The sequence below is a fragment of the Struthio camelus genome, chromosome 1 (assembly GCF_040807025.1).
Source record: "Struthio camelus isolate bStrCam1 chromosome 1, bStrCam1.hap1, whole genome shotgun sequence".
Taxonomy (NCBI): Eukaryota; Metazoa; Chordata; class Aves; order Struthioniformes; family Struthionidae; genus Struthio; species Struthio camelus.
In genome coordinates, this window is record NC_090942.1 from 14,154,149 (window position 1) to 14,172,125 (window position 17,977).

The following is a 17,977-nucleotide window of genomic DNA, read 5'->3' on the forward strand; positions in this document are numbered from 1 at the left end:
CTACTAAAGCTACTCTGATTAAAATCATTCCAAGTTGGTAGATGCTGAGACCAGCTTAGAGCTGAAGAAAGACAAATCTTTGGGAGTTTCCCCCAAAGCATAGGATTAATTTCTTGTTCTGCTATAATAAGGTGAAACTTTAATCTTTCCCTGCGTAGAGAAAAATATAGTGAGTTATCCGTAATTAGAATTTGAGTGGTAAATCCCAGGTGAGTTATTTTTCATTCTCCATTTGAGAAGACTTTCTTGCAACAGGAGACAGATCATCCTTTAACACTTTTATCATCTGTGCTCCTTTATCTTTGATTCTCTTGACTGTCAGCTGCCAGCTATTCCCCAGTTCAGGTCTGAAAATGTAAACCTCAGCTGGCTTGGAGAGTCGAATTCTGAGCTTTGTAAGCCTTTATGTGAACCAGTGCGGTGGGTGGTGTGCAAGCGACTGCTTAAAAATAGAGAACTGTGCTTATGTGTGCATTTATAGCTATGCATTACAGATAGGTAGTCATTCAAACACTGTTCTTGACGACAGACAGTTGTGTGAAGTGTGCAACTCTGTGGGAACTCGGGGTGTTTATGTCCTAGAAAAGACTTCCATGACAAATGAGAACCCCAAACACACTTACATTTATTTATCGTTTACTTTGCATGAGACTACAAAAACTTGCAATTATTGAAAGATGAAGACAGCTTGAACCAACATCTGAAATTTAGCGATGTCTTTTCAGTACAGCTGTCTTGCTTTTGAAGGTGCACATGCTCCTACTAGAAAGATTCACAATGCATCCTTACTCATTCAACAAGAAAGTTGTCTTTTATTAAAGGATTATTAATTTTAAGAAAAATATTGTAGTGTTCTTTTCATGTTCTGCTGGGGAAAAAAAGGAACTATAGAAGATGTTGTACGATTTTCTTCATTTCTCATTTTGAAGGATTAGTTTATTCAAGCTCTGACTTGTGGTTTTTGGTGAAGGTGAGTATGTTACCATTCCTGTCATATCCGACCCAGGGAGGAGGGTCAGCATCATTATGCTCTTGTTTCTCCAATTTGGCTGTGTATTTCAGGACAGCTTGTCTGCAATAAGAGTTAAAAAGAGATTTATTTATTTATTTATTTATTTTAAACAGAGGCTGTTTCTGTAAAGAACAGCAAAAGCTAAGTCTAATGATGTGAAAAGTTCCTTGCTTTAACAGAAACTAGCAATATTACAAGAGGTATCTTGGAAACTAGAAGAAAAGATAATCAATTAGATCACAGTCACAAAATAAATTAAGTTGGAAGGGGCCTTTGGAGGTCATTTAATCCTGCCCTGCTCAAAACAGGTCTCACTGGATCAGGCGGCTCAGGGCTTTGCCCAGCTGAGTTCTGCCCATCTGCAGGGATGGAGACTGCACAGCCTCTCTGGGCTCCCATTCCACTCTGACCCATCATGATAAAAAGTAGTTTCCTTTCAGAATTTTACATGTACCAGCTTGTGTCTGTTACCTCCTGTCCTGGCAGTGTGCACCTTCTGAGAAGGGTCTGGCTCTGTCTCCTCCTCTGTATCCTCTGATCAGAGAGTTGTAGAGCAATAAGATCCTCCCGACCCTGAGCCTTCTCTCCTTTAGGCTGAACAAACCCAGTTTTCTCAGCCTACCTTTATAAATCATGTGCTCCAGCCCCCTAAAAATCTTGGTGATCCTTTATCTGGACTGGCTCCAGTTTGTAAAAGTCTTATGTTGAGAAAAATATGGATCTTTGGAACTGATGGTGAGTAGGCTATACTACTGGAATAATGGCACTGTGGTTTAAAGAAGGCTTCACACCAAACAAGACAGATAAGCCAGTTACAAAAAAAGATATCCCAGAATCTCTCCAGAGTGGTGTTTCCTACATAAATAGGAAGGATATAGTAAATGAGCATGTCCCTATCTTTACACTGAGCCCTGAGATTTTTCTTTGAACAGTTTGTGTCAACTGCAAGTATATTTTCACCCGTTCCATTTTCTCCTTTTACTTCTGCTTTACTGTTGCCTTTGTTTCTTTCTGTGGCCTTCTTTTTGCTTTTACTTTCTTTTTACCTAACTTCATTGCTTTTATTTATGTTCTACCACCCACCTTTTCTAAAGTGCATTGGTTCTGAGGTTGAATTGAGTACGTTATGGTCAGTGTAACAGAGCCTCATTGTTACTCTCACTAGCCCTGAGGACATCCTGAGGCTGTTTTCTGCAGGTTCTCTGGTAGCCGAACCAGGAGAGAATCAGTTACGGCATCTAAAAACATAGACTGCGTCATGTCCCACTGTCCTACTTAACCAGTAGTTATGTCCCCCATTTTCTGTTTGCTTCCTATTTGTGCATCCTCCGTAATCTCGCGCAGTATTTTGTTGCCTCTGCCCCTTTCAAGTGTTTTATTAGAACACAAACAAACTAGAACAAGATGACACAGAAATAGGGGAAAGTCAGGGCTGCTGAGCGAGAGTGTCGAGAGGAACTCTCCCTCTCCCTCCTTTACTGATACTGGCTTTTTTTGGTTTGTTTTTTTTTGTGGTGGTGTTTTTTTTGTTTTTTTTTGTTTTTTTTTTGTTTTTTACCAGTCCAGCAACTTTCTTCAGCTTCCTGGGCTGAAGAAACTCAACCTTTCACTTTAAGTCTTTATGAATGTCTCTTTCTTTCCATCACTTCTGAGACTTGGCTTTTAGCCTGCTCCTGCTGCAAGAGGCACCTCTCCCACCCTCCCCTTCTCTCTGGCTCTTGCCCCTGCTCCAGAGAGCTCCCCCAGCTGTGCATACTGCTGTGCTCGTTGGGGAAGAGCCAGCGCTCTACCTCTCTCATCCTCTTCAGGCGATTCAACCTGATCTGGAGTCTCGCAGCCCTAGCAAGGTAAACAGCCTTTCTCCTTGCTGGCCAATTTCCTAAGCTCTTTAACAGACTGTAATGTATGGCATCTAGACAGTATTAGAGAAAAGTCCAAATTAGAGACATCTGTTACCTGCCAGTAATGCTACTATAACGTTCATATTTTTTTCCAAAGTGAAAACCATGAAAGTGGTTACAAAAGAAGCAAATATATGCAGCTGTAATGCTAGCACCACCACAGCGTGGAAGGGGTGGCAACTGCAGGATTTTTTTTTTTGTTAATTTAAAACTGACACACTGTATATTAAACGGAGGAACACAAGGCGGTATGTGTTTTTATATTAGGGAGGCCTGTGCTATTGAGGTATGTGTGCCCAACTTATATGAGGAACTGTAAGCTATAAAATAAAAATCAAGTCATTCGAGTCCAAATTCCTGTTTTCATGGAAACTGCAATGCATGGTGGCTGTCTCAAGCTTGCATAAGGGGAGCTGTTACTGTTTTTTGGAAACTTATGCTGCCCCATGCCTGGAGCTACAGTTGATTAGTTTGCCAGAAACAGCCATTCATTAATCATCAACACATGGCAAAATGCATTGTTTATTTAAGATACACTGTACAGATGAAGCCTGTTCCATCTATTTATATAGTGTCTTGAAGCTATCACAATAGACTCATCTTTGGAAGCAAATATTTCTTGGTATAAAAGTCAGATAAAATTACTGGATGAAGCACATGGCTTGAGCAGAGCTGGGATATATAATTCAATCTTTACCCCAAGTTTCTGTGTATGGCTTCAATCCCTTTTACTAAGAGGAGCTAGCTAGGAAATAGAGATCTGCATCAGGGTCTGAATTCTGGGCCATTCTAAAAATCAGAAGAGTTTGACTGCGGGTCCATTATAATTAAAAGTAGAGGTTTTGAAAAAGACATTTTGAGATGAGGTTACAAAAAAGAATCAAGACTAAAGATTAATGGAAAAGAAAAGCTTAAACATGGAATAACTGTTTGTAGTGCAAAAAGAAGTGCAACTGGTTTCATTTGAGTTCAGACAAGAAAGAAGGAAATATTTAATTTTGCTCTCAAAGAACAGCTTTTGATGGAACCAAACTGTTAGCGCAGACGATGCCCTTTGGTTCAAAGCGCTCTGCTGGCAAGGGACAGCTTCTGACGGCAATGGCAGATTTCCCTTTTCATTTTGCACCCAGAAAACTTTTCTCAGTACTTCAGCTGATTTTAAATAGCACTTGTGAGTGTTCTGAAGTTTAAGGAGAATTTTTATATAACGAAGAGTGGTGTTTCTCTAAAGATGACAGTGTATTGTTTCTTAACTTGCAGGACTAGTCCTAAGTGAATCCCAGCTGATATTACCACTTCCTACAGAAGTCATTTTTTAAAGGTGGTTAGCCCCCTTTTTCTCTAGTAGAAGAAATGAATTGTACCACTCTCATTTACTCCCATCGGTAGATTCTCCATGACGTGTTATTGCATTTAGAAACAGGATTATTTGACAAGTCATTAGCCTCTGAGTATAGAAACATGCAGTAGGATATCAGTCCATAGGCCTTTTTTTCCTTTTAACGTTTTTCCTTTTAACATTTAAGTAAATCTGTATGCTGGCAAATACAGCCTCAAATGCTACCTGATACTGGAAAGAATGGACAATTTATATGCTCATAACTATGTTTCCTATGAAGCTGTATTGGACTGAAACTGTAAGAATTTTGTGGCTCCATATGTTTTCTGTTTTAATCTAACAAAACAGTAAAAATAAAACTTTGAAAAGAATGGGACACGTGACATGAGATATGCCTAAATATTTGCAAGGCTGGGTCTATTAAGAGACGCCTGCTAGGATTGGTTGGTGTTTAACAATAAATGATAGGGAATCCCTTTGGCAAAATGAAGTATGCATGATTTATAGATTTTTGTGGGACAACTTTAAATTAAAAACATATTTCTATTACTTATTTAGAACCTAAGCCACTAGCTTGTTTAATTCTCAAGATTAATCTGGTTACATTGATGCCCTCTTCCACTTTCCCAAATAGGGATCTCTGAAATGTTAGTATGTTTCAGGCCTTTAGAACATAACTTACATTTGAAAACAGCCTTTTCCTGTACATTCAATGAAAAATCTAAGAACCCTATGAAGATTGAATACGGCTTTAAGAGTTAGTCGGAAAACAGAGAGCGGGGGCTGTTTATTTTTGTGACCATTTGTTGCTTATTATTCATTAATAAAAAGAGGTTGTGAATGAGATGCATAATTTTATAAAAGCATATTGTGACATATAACTGACAATACTGTCATTGCTGTTGATGTCATTACTGAAAATCTGCACCAAGGTTATGAACGGTTTACAATCACTGCTGCGTTGTACTTTGCTTTGAACGCAATTATTGGCGAAAAGCCAGCGTTACTTATCAGCCCCCCCAATATTGGTTTTGAACGATAATAAAACACCAAGATTTTTAGAAAAGATGACACATATAAGATGTGGCATATATCTGAATCTAATTCCCTTTTATTTTCTGAATATCATTCCATCTAATGACAACTTTACAATCTCTACTGAAAAGCCACTCTGGTCTTGAGATGTTCAGTCTGTTCTACAGACTGTCTAGGTCAAGGGAGGTTCTTCAGACATGTCAGAAAGAACTAGAAAAAAAATCACCAGTGCTGAATTTTTCTACATGATTGTGCCAGACTCAGAGGGCATGAGGTAAGAGTTTCCTGTCACCGAACATACGGTGCAAAGGGTTAGAAACTGAGGCTAAGAAAGGAACCATCCACCTTCACATGCCAGAAAATCAGATTGGAAAGCGTAAAAAATTGGGGAAGTTTGCCTAGTTTTAACATGCTGACCAGACTTCAGACTCACAAAAAAAGGGAAAAAAAACACTGGGTGAAGTTTTTAAGCAGTGTGTCTGATGGCTGCTTTTTGTTTGGTAACGATCTATCTCTGGGGCTTTCTTTACAGTATAAATAACTGGTTGGGAAATTCCTTGGCAGGGAGAGAAGAGTTTAATCAAAAAGTTCAGCCAACCCATACAGCATGTGGGGCCCTGAGGCAGAGGGGTAATCCTGGCTTATCCTGCAAATTGCTACGATAATGTAAATGATCTTGTGAGAGATCAGGTGAGCTCTTTCATCAGGGCTCAGCCAACATCAATTGGAACTAACCCCAGTTTCTATTTCTACCACATCCCTCTTCTAAAGGAAGGTGTAAGCAACCAGGGCTCAAGAGGGATGACACACTGTTTAGTGCCCTAGAGATATGAAAGCACAGAAAAAGCAAGTCAAAAACAGTAATTTGGGTGTGAAGAGACAATCCCTTAAGGCTTAATAGGAAAGAACTAAATCTGAAAGTAGGGAGGAAATTAAATATTTATTTGAAATATCATTTCTGGAATGAAGAGTGAAATACTTTTAGAATTTTTTTTTCAATTATTACTATTGCATGCCACTCCTTCAAACCACTTTCCATAGCTAACAATTATTTAATTAAAAGTAGATGTTCTGAGAAAGAAGTTTTGAGATGACATTAAGAAAAGTAAGTCAGAGGGGAAAAGAGAGACCTGACAAGTAAGGGAAAGAAAAGTAATAATAGCAGAATTGTCCGTGGCAAGACAGTTAGAGGGAAATAAACCAGTGAGGGTTCAGAAGGCAGGAAGCACATTGTAAACTGCTTTGAAGTTTTTAAGCATCTGCATTAGTCTTTTATTTTCTACACTGACTACCAAACTGTGGAGTGATTTAGTAGGGGAAGCTCAATCTACAGTTTTCCTATTAGAATATAGAGCTCTCCTAGGATGGATACTTTGTGTCATCTAATGATACAAAATACGTTTCTTAATGAAGTAATAAAGTTTGATTAAGTTTGATACTTGGGTGTGCCAGAATGCTGGAATTTAAGTGGTTTTCCAGACAGTTTCAGTAGCTTCAGAGTGTCTGGCCTTGCTACCGTTCTAGGTGTAAGGTGAATGGTCTGTGGTGCTCTTAATGCTACAGAAGGTTGGCGGACTTTGGGTCTGCATCTTGGAACCTTATATCTCAGATTTAGATCTTGGATCTTGGAGCCTTAGAGCTGAAAACTCAGTTCTAAACCTGACCAAAACTGACTGGCTTTTGAATCCCATGTGGAATCCAGAGGCTAGTTCCATTCACAACAGTGGAGAAATTGGATTACGTTGTGGTAGACGACACTTTTTTGGAAAGATACAAAAAAAATACATTTCACTTACGCTTTTTGAAACTATTCTTATGACACTTTGACTCATTGGCCGTCACCATGCTGCATTTTGAGCACATGCCCGCATCCACACTTGAATCCACTTTTGCCAGACACTCATACTCAGTTTTTAGGAAACAGTCCTGCAAACCCTCTAAGTGACCTCAAATACACCAACCCTCAGTGCAATGGCTGAGAGCATTAGGTCCAGCCTGTTCTCCCTCCTGTTCCATGCGCCCTTGAGGTGATACTCTGTGTCTGCAGACTTTCCTAACCAAACGTAATCTGCCATAAAGACAGGTGGGGTCCCTATTTTCCTTGACTTCTGGCTGACTGTACAATATGTAGATAGCTAACACTGAGCTATAAGAATCCTAAGGCAGCAATGTGGACACACACGCCCCTAGATAAAGGAGCAAGATGGCTCAAGCCAGATACCTGGCATGGCACCATGATGTCAAGAAAGACAGGCTTTATGTTTTTGGTTTTAAAACCATCTCTGAATTTAGATTAGGAAACACCCTCTTACTTGGTAATATTTCTACAGTACAGCATCTTGAGAATCTGGAGTTGCTTACAACCTTTCCAAAGATATTTCAGTGCTTTGTCAGTAAGATTAATGCAGCCGGAGACATCCAAGAAATGGAGATAACAGCAGGCTGCAGCCAAATATTCGATACATAGGTCAGTCATCTGTAAATGAAGCAACACACATAAGTTAGAAGGTTACTGAAGAGTTCAAAGGAAAAACACAGCATGCAATTTTACTAGCTGATCTGCAGAAAAACTGTATGTTAAAATACTTTGTGGAAGGAAAGTTTAGCACAGCAGAATTCTGAATCTCAGCGACAGACTCTACAGGAGTACGTTAGGCATTACCTAAATGTGATTCCAGTACATTCTGAAGTGTTGGATTTTTCACCTAATCAGAGTGGTCTAACTTTCCCAAGCCCATAATTCTGCACGTAGCATATATGAGCCTTTAGCATTGTTCTTTCTAAACTCTTAGGCTTCGCTATCTTGGGAGTTTAGTATATCAATCTTGTATCTCAGTTCTCTTAAAAATGAATGCCTCACACTATGACTTTTTTAACATACAGATGTTTTTCCTCTTCATCTGACGTAGAGCTACTTAGTTTCACTTCACAGTTCTATTTTTCTAAACTGACATTCAATACCATTAATACTGGAAGTTTCATTTGAGAAACACATGGGACAGTCCTCAAGGTACACAAGCAGTCATGCAAGATACTTAATAGCTCCATTGACCTCAGTGGGAACAGTTATGCACATACTTTAATTACCATGTTTAGTCAGTACCAGCAATCTAGAGGGGGACATGCTAAAGACCTTTAAAAGATGCTTTATTAAAATCAGAAAGTTTCTGACTGTAGTGGAGTGGAATGGTGGAAAGAGAGAAGTGGGTTTCACTTGCGTTGTAGAACCACTGTTGAAAGAACCTAAAAGGGACCAGGAGAAGAGATGAAGCTGCGATCTTGTCTGTGGAACGGAAAATGAAGCACCCTGTCTCTTGACATAGTCCTCCTGGAACATATGAGGTAATTCTATACTCTGCTTATTTCAAACTTACCTATATACTCAATATTAAGATCTGCAATAGACTAATAAATAGATTAAAAGGTTAATAAATAGATTCATATTCTTACTGAAATAAGCAAAAGTTGGCAAATGAACTCAGAATTCAGTATCAGATGCATTTCAGGGAAATCTATTTTCATCATACACTCAATCCTATTCCTTTTACAGGAATGAATTACAGGATTCATTGGCCATTGAACTGTGTCTTCAGAACTTTTGTTATTTAATTAGCTCATTCGTTTAACCAGAGTTTTATTTTCAATGCTAGCTATATTTTCTCATTTATGTCACTCACAGCATCTTCACTTGTCCTATGAAATAACAGTTATTCTTGAATGAGACTTATTCCTTGAGAAAGACTCAGAACTGCACTGCTGAATATTTTAAAGAAAGTATCAGCATTTTCAAAATGACTTATACCTGTCATAGGTATACAGAAACATAGGACAGGGAGTCTCACTGCACTTTCACTGAAGCCTATGAGATTTATTCAAAGAAAGTTAATTTAGATATATAGTAGATATGATTAAAGCTGTTCTAATTTTCGAGTAACCTTCACAGCACATGCCAAAATACTCTTAATGGATTTGTATTTCTATATTGCATTTTCCGTGTTCTCTTGCTGTGATTTTTTTTTTTATTCAGGTATTTTTATGTAGCTGATGTTGCAGGACATGACTGTCAGACATATTTACATCTCTCTTTTGGAACAGATTCATTTTTACTTTAATCTCCCAACCATTTTTAAACAGTCTGAGTGGAAAATATTTCCTTACTTAGCAGCTGGATCCCCTCAATTTATACTAGAGTGTGCCAAAGGATTTCAGTGACCCATTAGTTTTAACATCCACAGGTGTACCCATCTCATTTTATGGAGTTGCAAGCTGGATTCAAGGCCAAAAAAAAAAAAAAAAAGCCTCATAAACTTATGTGTGGGTTTATTTGAAAAAGTCTTGATGGTCTTTTCTGAATATGGTAGGGTATTAGCAGTTACTGGATTGGCTTTATAACCTTTTAAAGGAAAAGATACCATCTAGCAGCAAAGCACTGGAAAGGTATTACTAGGGCACTCGCTCTAGTTCTTGTTCCATTTGCGGGAACTACAAGATATGATCCAGTTCATTCCCTTATCAAGATCCATCCTAACATTACTTAATACTTTGCCGCCATCACTCTTCCCAGGATGCTTTCAGACTTCACTGCTGTGATAGGTGGAAACTCTCCCAATTTCCAGCCTCTGCATTTATGGCCATTTTATACTAATTCATTTATGCTTTATGTCTATAAGGTGTAGTAGAAAGCATGGCAGAGAAGACTGCTTGCAAAAATACTTAACTTACTTAAACTGCTGTGGAAAGATTTCTCTGCACAGCATCTATTATTAATATGGAAAAAAAAAAAAACCCTTAATATCTATCTAAAAGCAAAGTATACAGGAGATTGAGAATCTTGTATATAATAATTTATGACATACAGCAGGTGTCCATAAAATATAAACCAGGGGCTATTGTAAAATGTAGAACTACTTTGCCTTACCAGATCTGTGAGATAGTCTGCGTTTTTTGGTCTAGAGTGTGAGAAACTTAAGAACGTTTGGCAAGCTGATGACTCCATCAGATTATCTATACTCCAGGACTGGCTAACTAGTCCATCAGGTTAGCTCAAACAAGCTGGCCAGGAGGCTACACTGAATAAGAGGACATGAGAGTTGTACGGAGGATTGAAAGGGTAATCAAGAGATTTGGAGATGGGCGTAGGATATTAAGAGAGGAGGAAGGCACAGACAAGTGATGGCTGTGGAAATATTGCGGGAAGAAATAGGATATGGGCACTTCAGTAGGAGAGAGGGGGAGACTGGCCCAGTGAGTATAATCAGTTTTTTAAAGGATAGTCCAGGATGAACTTTTTCAAAAGTAAAAAGCCTTAGTAAAAATAGCCTTAGTCTATTTGCACTTGACATAAGTAGAAGCAGCACTACAACAACGTTTTCCATGGAATTAAAAAAGAAATCAGCATTTTAAAAATTGCAGTGTAATGCTTGAGGTCAAAATGCAGCAAGTATTTGTTTTTGCTATTAAATTAAGCAGGTATTATTAAATGCAGAAGCACCAGAGGTATTAAGTCAGGAAGTTCTGGGAAAGAAGATTTAGGCCTTCATAACAGCAATAATTTCAAAAAAGAACATTCATTCTGATACAGGAAAGAGATAGATGAGAAGCAAGACATTAATCAAAAAAGAAATGATACAGAAAATATAGGAAGTAATAATGCTGCAGTATGACCTAATGGTAAAGTTTTGCTATAGATTAATCTTAATCTAAACAAATTAGTAGCTGGAAATAATTATATTTTTCAAATATCTACAAACCCTGAATGAAAGTAATTCAGCAGCTTTCCTAAAGAGATGCTAGTTAACCGAATATGGCTGCAAATGCACATAGTTATATTGGTAATAAATATTTTAAATACAGTACAGTACAGATAAGACCAACAGAAGCACACTGATGACTGTGGGTACCACTAACAAAATTATCTTAGTAATCTGGGTTATTAAGGGAATATTCACATAGCCCTGGAGTCATTAGTATCTTGAGTCTCCTTCTAGTAGTCAAGAGGGAGAGGGCTTCTCAAAGAACTGAAGAGAGGTTCCCTGTTTCAGATGATGCTTTATAAGAGCATCTCTCCTCATTGACTACAGAACCAGCCTAAGGAACACTCTCCTCCATAGGCATAAGTTAGTTGTTATGAATATCGCATACATTTTATTTTCCAAAGGACCTAGTTTCTTGGGCTTAGAATTTTCAAAATAATTAAGCATGCATTTACGTCTTTGGGTACTCTTAGGCACTCCTGCCATTTTCAAAGTAGCCACTGCCTTGCCATGTAAAGCCATAGGTATAGAGTTCTCCTGATGTCCCAGTTTATGCTGAGTAGTATTTACGAAGCCAAGTGAACAAATCAACCCACAGCTAGAAGCCTGCTGGTAGCCCAACCACGCTAAAAAAATGAAGACTCTGAAGTGGAACTCCCAAAGCAGTGGGCGCCCAGCTCATGCTCCAGTTTAAACTGCAAGCTCTAGTTCACGTTCAAGATATGCAGTATTTTGGATCAGGAGGACTGAAAGAAGGCGTGATACACTGAGGAGCAGCAGAGCTATAGTCACAGCACTAGCCCTAGCTAGTAGGACTTGCTGAACTTGATCGATGCCAGGAGAGGCTATACAGCAACATATCCGAGAGGTATTTAACAGTGGCTCAGCAGCCAGCTTTCCCAGATCAACTGCGTCTATGAAACACTCTACCCCTTCCTTAGTATTTCATCTCTGGTTTTGTAGCTGGCTCTCCACTCATTTGTCAAGCTTTTGAAACTCTTATTTCTTTGATATCTAGCTCTCCACGTGCATTGTATTAAGAGTTTTGGTTCCTAGAACAATCTTGCTAGTTCAACTAGACAGAAGCTAGTCTGGCTGGCTTTACCTGGGTTCAGAAAAGGCACTAGAAAAAAATCAAGCATGAAAACACTGAGAGCTATTAAAACAAAGACATTACCCTTTGGAAGCACCCAAAGCACAGACCACCAGCAATGGAGAGTAGCAGGAAGTATCACTGAAAGCTCTTCTCTGTTCACATTCTTCCCTAGACAGCAAGTACTGGAGAGACAGACTTACATGAGCTAGTATGGACAGTTTTATGTTTTAACTGTAGCCAGTAGAAGAAGGCCAAACATTTTAAAGGCTTGGCTCTCAGAACTTAAAATTCACAGAAAGTCAATTGAACTTAGGATCTGGTTTTTAAATTAGAGAAATAAGTTGTAGAATTGTGGCAAGACACAGGCCAGCAGGTCAAATTTCCGAGCGATGCTATTTATTTCTTTGGAACAGCAATCCCAAAACTCTCCTTCCCAGTTCTTATACATACCTTTGGACAACCAGCTATGCTGACAGTTGTAAGTTTGGGGCAGTGAAATGCCAAAGCTTTCACAGTTTCATCCGTCAGCTGAGGGCAGTAAGAGACATGACAGTATTCTAGGCATTTTGTGTCTTGGCAGAACTGCTGAAAGAGTGACAAACAGATCATTCCTTGGTGACATGCCTACTTTACTTTTCTCGATTTACAATACATTTACATTAATCCTTTGATACACTTCAGGCACTTCAGTTGTTTTTTTGTATCCTTTATTACCAGTGAAGTCAACTCAGCTGTAGGCTGTAAAGTCCACTGGAAAAGAGAAGAGATATATGAAGAGGTTGTTTTCCATTTCTGATGCTGATACATTACAGTATGTGTTCATTAGAGTAACATTCATACAACTTTCACTGTATATATAAAATATGCTGAATTTGGGGCCTTTAAAATGAGCACAAACCAAAACCTAAAGCTTTGTGCTCAAAGGACCAGCCCCCAAAACATACATTCTTCTACTCTTTGCAAATGCCCATTTTTGTGTATATTAAGTTTTGGGGGCTTTTTTTTTTTGTTTTTTTTTTTTGTCAAAATGAACAAACTGTATCTGTACAAATCCAATTTTCTTGGAAAGGAATGGGTAAGGATTTTAGGACTGTTACTCAAGAGTGCTAGATTCTGACTTGCAAAGTGAAATTCAGGACAGCTAACTATGGCTGAAGTGCCAACAATCTCCTGTAATTATTGCTGTGCTAGCTGTCGAGTGTAATTTCTATCCTCGTTTTTAGAGCTACTAAGCACCTGTAGAGCCCACTTAAATTCCAGTACCTTTGTAACTCAGGTATTAGTTTTTTCAAACACCCCATAAAACAGAAATCACTTTTGAAAATATCAGGCTAAATAGTTCAGTGACTCAGTTTCCCAGCTTGTAAAATGGAGCCGAGATAATTTCACACAAGTTATGAAATTTGCAAGAACTGTTTACAAAACATTTTCAAGATCTACAAATGGCAGATGATAAACAGGTGTAAGGTATTATTATTAAGACATTCCAGCTTCTTACATGATTTCTTGAATTTTTGCATTAATACCTACCCCATGCACTCTTCCAGGCCAACTGAAAAGACCAAAGGGACAATTTGACCAATTCAATGTGTTGATGTATTTTTCATCTTATATTTGATACTTGCACCTCTGAAGTGTGATCATATGAACCAAAGCATTTGGCAAAATGCACACTAAAGTATGTATGTTAAACAGTATTTCAGAGCAGCCCACATCAATCCTTGCTTCCCTTGAAACACAGGTGGTCTAACTTTGGGATACTATGCATGTTTATTCTTTGCAATGAAACTTCTATGAAAGGCCATATAGAGTCATAAAAGACTTTCTTCTCCTTTGCACTGTGAAACCTTGTTCATCTTTTGGACTGATTCTTTTTCAAACACAAGGACTATTCGCTGGTAGGTCCCCACAGAGAACGAGAAGGTATGCTGTAATTTTGTGTTTGTGGGCAATCAGCGTTGCTACCCTCCAGATCTGCTCCTTACTTTTAAAGTAGCTCAGTGTGGACCCTTCTCCTTAAGGGACTACAGATTTGTAAATTCAAGCATAAAACAATCAAAACAAGATACTATTTCTTCACTTAATAATGCCATGATGTGAGTGTTCTGTCCAGCAGCAGACCATTTTGTGGTTCAAGTGAAGTTTTAGCTTCAGTGAGAATCACCCCTCTATGATTGCCAGGCTGGAACAGCAGTACCTTAAACGCGTCACTGAGCTGATCTTCCAGGCCTGCTAATCTTGGCATAAGGCCAATGTAATTTGGCATTTTTTGGAATGGAAATTTCTTCTTCTATGGGGGAAAAGAAGGAAATATTTATGTAGCAGATTGAATATAAAATACTGGCTGCTTGGAGCTTTTCTGAAGTTTCTAGAAGTAGTCCAGAGGTAAAGAGAGTAAGGACTGCATGGATGCCTAACAAATGTGCCTGCACCTAGAGATAAACAAAGGCGCTTACATATTTATCATTCTGCAAAAAAAGTCCACAGTAGTCTAGTAGACTATTGCCTCTGACACATAGCTATTTTTCAGGAACTCACTGAGGCACTAAAATAATGGCCAGTACCTGGCCAACAACTGTAAATGTTAAGCTTTTTGATGACCAGCACTTGTGTGTGAGTTTCATGAGTTTTACATGAACAGATGCAAAGAAACTTGCTATCTGAAATTTATTTCATGGACCAGATTTTTAAAACTTACCTTGTGTCCTAGCTCTCGTTTGTTTTTTCCATCCATTAGTACAGATGTAGTAAGGCAGTGGTGCTTGGGTTTGGGGTTCTTGTTTTATTTTACTAATGTGATTGACTTAACCTAAGACTGGTCAGAGTGGACAATTCAGAGCTTGCAAAAATTGGCTTCTCTACCAATTCTCTACCAAAGCTGTTTTAATCACAGCCTTACAGGGTGTTAACTGCAATGCAGAAACATTCTGAACTCTCAGTAAGAAAATTTTTTTATCTGCAAGTAAGAGAACCTCAACTCCCTTCAGATTTGGGCCTCAAATGTGATGACTTCATCACTGCATTCTCAGCTAGGGTATGTAGCACAAGCTGAAGCCAAGATTTCAGTGTTTGTATGGTACGCTTATCTTGTTTTTACTGATTCAGTTTGTCTACATACACATTTAAAGTATCCTGCAAAGTTAGGTTCGGAATTGCTCTGGACTTGAAGAAGGCAACCCCTACATTATTTTGCAAATAGCACTATTTGGTCAAATAGAGATTTTTATAAGTTGCCGGTTTAGCTGAAAACACTGAAAAGTGTTTTAATGAGCTACTAAGCATCTTTAGGATACTCAGTGCTTTCTAGAATTATTTTTAGTAATGAAAGAATTTCTGGCAGCTTTAAATGTGTAATATATAGAGACAGAAAGCCTTGCTATCTTCTTAGGCTGAATCTTTTTTTTTCCTAACTGAATGAACTTAATATTCAGGAGAGAGGATCTACACAGAGCTTCTAAGTTAGCTAACGTGAAATGCCGTGCTGCCGTTCAACTCTCACCAATGGCTGGCAGAACAACAGTAACCGATACTGATCAACAGTGAAAGCGATACCAAAAAAATTGAGAGTTTTGGGTCTATGTGTGCAGAGTGTTAATGCCAAAACCAGAAAAGGCAACAGCATACCAGAGGTGGGACTGGGTTCCAACCTGTTGCTAATACCTCTAATTACGTGATCCAATTCCAGTTGCTTGTAACTGTGTCACACTTCGACATGCTGGCCTTTTGAAATTTTACTTGCTGTGAATTTGACTAAGACTGAATTATCCTGGGAAAACAATTTTGGTATTTGTGAAAATAGTGGGGAAATGACACTTATTTGAAAAGGTGTGGCAACTCCCCTGCCTTAGTATATGGGCTCAAGATTTAGCCAGAAATGACCTCTTTGTCAAGGAGTCTGGAATTAAAGGGCCATGTCTATATTAGTAATTTAAACAGTACCTGGGCACAAGTTTAATTAGCCATACTGGTTAAATTATTAGCAGGCTTCCTGATACAAGTTGTGCCATGCCACCTGGCTACCAAATGTTTCCTAGCCCATTTTGTTTACTAGTAGCTAGTTGGGGGAAAAGGCTTAAAGCAGAGGGTGGGACACTGAGACTGATACTGCAAAGAAAGTCTAAGGATTGCAGCCTGAAAGAAGAGTGGCACAAATATCCTTAGAGGCAACAGGGAAGAAACAGGGTGGACAGAAATGAACAAGAAGAGTCACTTGGGAGTGCTTGGGAAGAAAGCAGAAAAAACAGGGTAAAAGAGAGTGCTCTCCCATTAAAATCTAAAAAAAAAAAAAAAAAGGATTTCCAAATCTTGCCATTTTTCTGCTGTTTGCACTTACCTATAAAACCCGCTTAAAATGCCCCTTTCATCTCTAGTGCTTCTATACATAGAATTCAAAACTAGGAACAAGACTCAGTTGGATCGAAATGGCTAACAACGTATGGAAATATGTACAGATGATGTCATGCCATGGTATATCAGATTCTTGAATGTCTGGGGTTTCTAACAGCAGAAATGACATAAACAAAACCTTTAAAGTGCCATCATTGCAGTTACAAAGCCAAGCTTTCAAAAACTAGGAATTGCTCCTGGAAACTTCATTTGGGCCTTTTGTGAATATTCCATTTTTAATTATTTGCTTCCAAAGTCTTTTCCGTAGGCTTAATGACTTAATTCAGTGCTAAGGATAGAACTATTCTAGGAATGAACTGCGATTCTTAAGCTGCTGTAGCTTATTTATTACAGACGTTAGTTAGACAGCATACAATGACTCAAAGTGAGACACTGCAAGAAGAAAAGGATAGACTGATGGTTGGGACACTAGAACCCTCTCTTGGAATACTAAATTTTGTCTCCTCCTGTCCAACACATTTTCTGTGTGCTGCTGGCCTAAGTCATTTACAATAAATATTGCATCGGTGCTGAAAAACTGCATTCTTCATATTCTCTGTGCCCAGTTTCAGCTGCTGGGATTAAATTTATATCGGCATTCAAAGGAAATGGAGCCTTGTTTGCTCTCTTCTGTGCAAAACATTCAGACACTACAAAAAGATGAATATCTTAAGAAGGAAACAAAATCATTTTCTAACGTACTTGCACAATTTTAATTCTGTGTAAGTAAGACCCCAGGACAGGCAAGCATCAATGAAAATACAAAATACTGCATATTAAGAGAGCATCATCGCAGCTGCGAATGAGCAGAGATCCTATTTACAAATATGTGATCACATAAGCAATTATACACTGTTATAATGCCCAGAAACAAGCAGGTCAATTAACACTGGAAGGTCAATGTTACTTTTGGCATTTCGTACCTTTTGGCATTTTACTTTGACGATATTAATAAAACACTCTTAATACACATTTTCCTTTCACATAATTTGCATACTCTCTATATAACCAAAGGATAACCAAGATGTGCAGTGTATAACTTTCTACAAAGTTTCCACAATCTCATACCTTTAGATTTGACGTACAAAAAGGGACTTGACATTTCTTTTTAAAGAAATTCCTTAGCTTTTCTTTTCTCCTGCCCTTCCTAGATCCCTGACAACATGGCTCCTGTAAATGCTATATCTTCATGTACTCCCTTCCTCAGGAAATTCAAGTTCATATTGCATATGGGGATAATGTAAACACTTCTTTTTTTTATGTTCTTTCTTTGGAGCTTATTTTACATGGTGAGATATTTATTGAAAAATGTTCTTAGCCATAAGCCATAGCACAAAGCAAAAGTGAATATTCTGTCCTGAAAGCAGCAGCACTGGCTCTACGCTGACTTCCAATGAGATACACACAAGATGTACATACTTGGCCATTGTTTTGTTTAAAAACATGCAACTTAGA

General features: G+C 38.4%; 1 protein-coding gene across 2 annotated transcripts in view; it reads right to left on the bottom strand.

The window, feature by feature from the left end:
- Nucleotides 1-827: 827 nt before the first annotated feature.
- Nucleotides 828-17,977, bottom strand: part of FBXL13 (F-box and leucine rich repeat protein 13) — a 106,593-nt gene continuing 89,443 nt past the window's right edge. For both annotated transcript variants that reach the window (XM_068927977.1, XM_068928044.1), the window contains exons 19-21: nt 12,587-12,721; nt 7,600-7,763; nt 828-1,072 (exon numbers count right to left, since the gene is read on the bottom strand). In XM_068927977.1, coding sequence (XP_068784078.1) covers nt 937-1,072; nt 7,600-7,763; nt 12,587-12,721 — 435 coding nt within the window. In that variant the 3' untranslated portion in view covers nt 828-936. The remainder of the gene's footprint in view (nt 1,073-7,599; nt 7,764-12,586; nt 12,722-17,977) is intronic.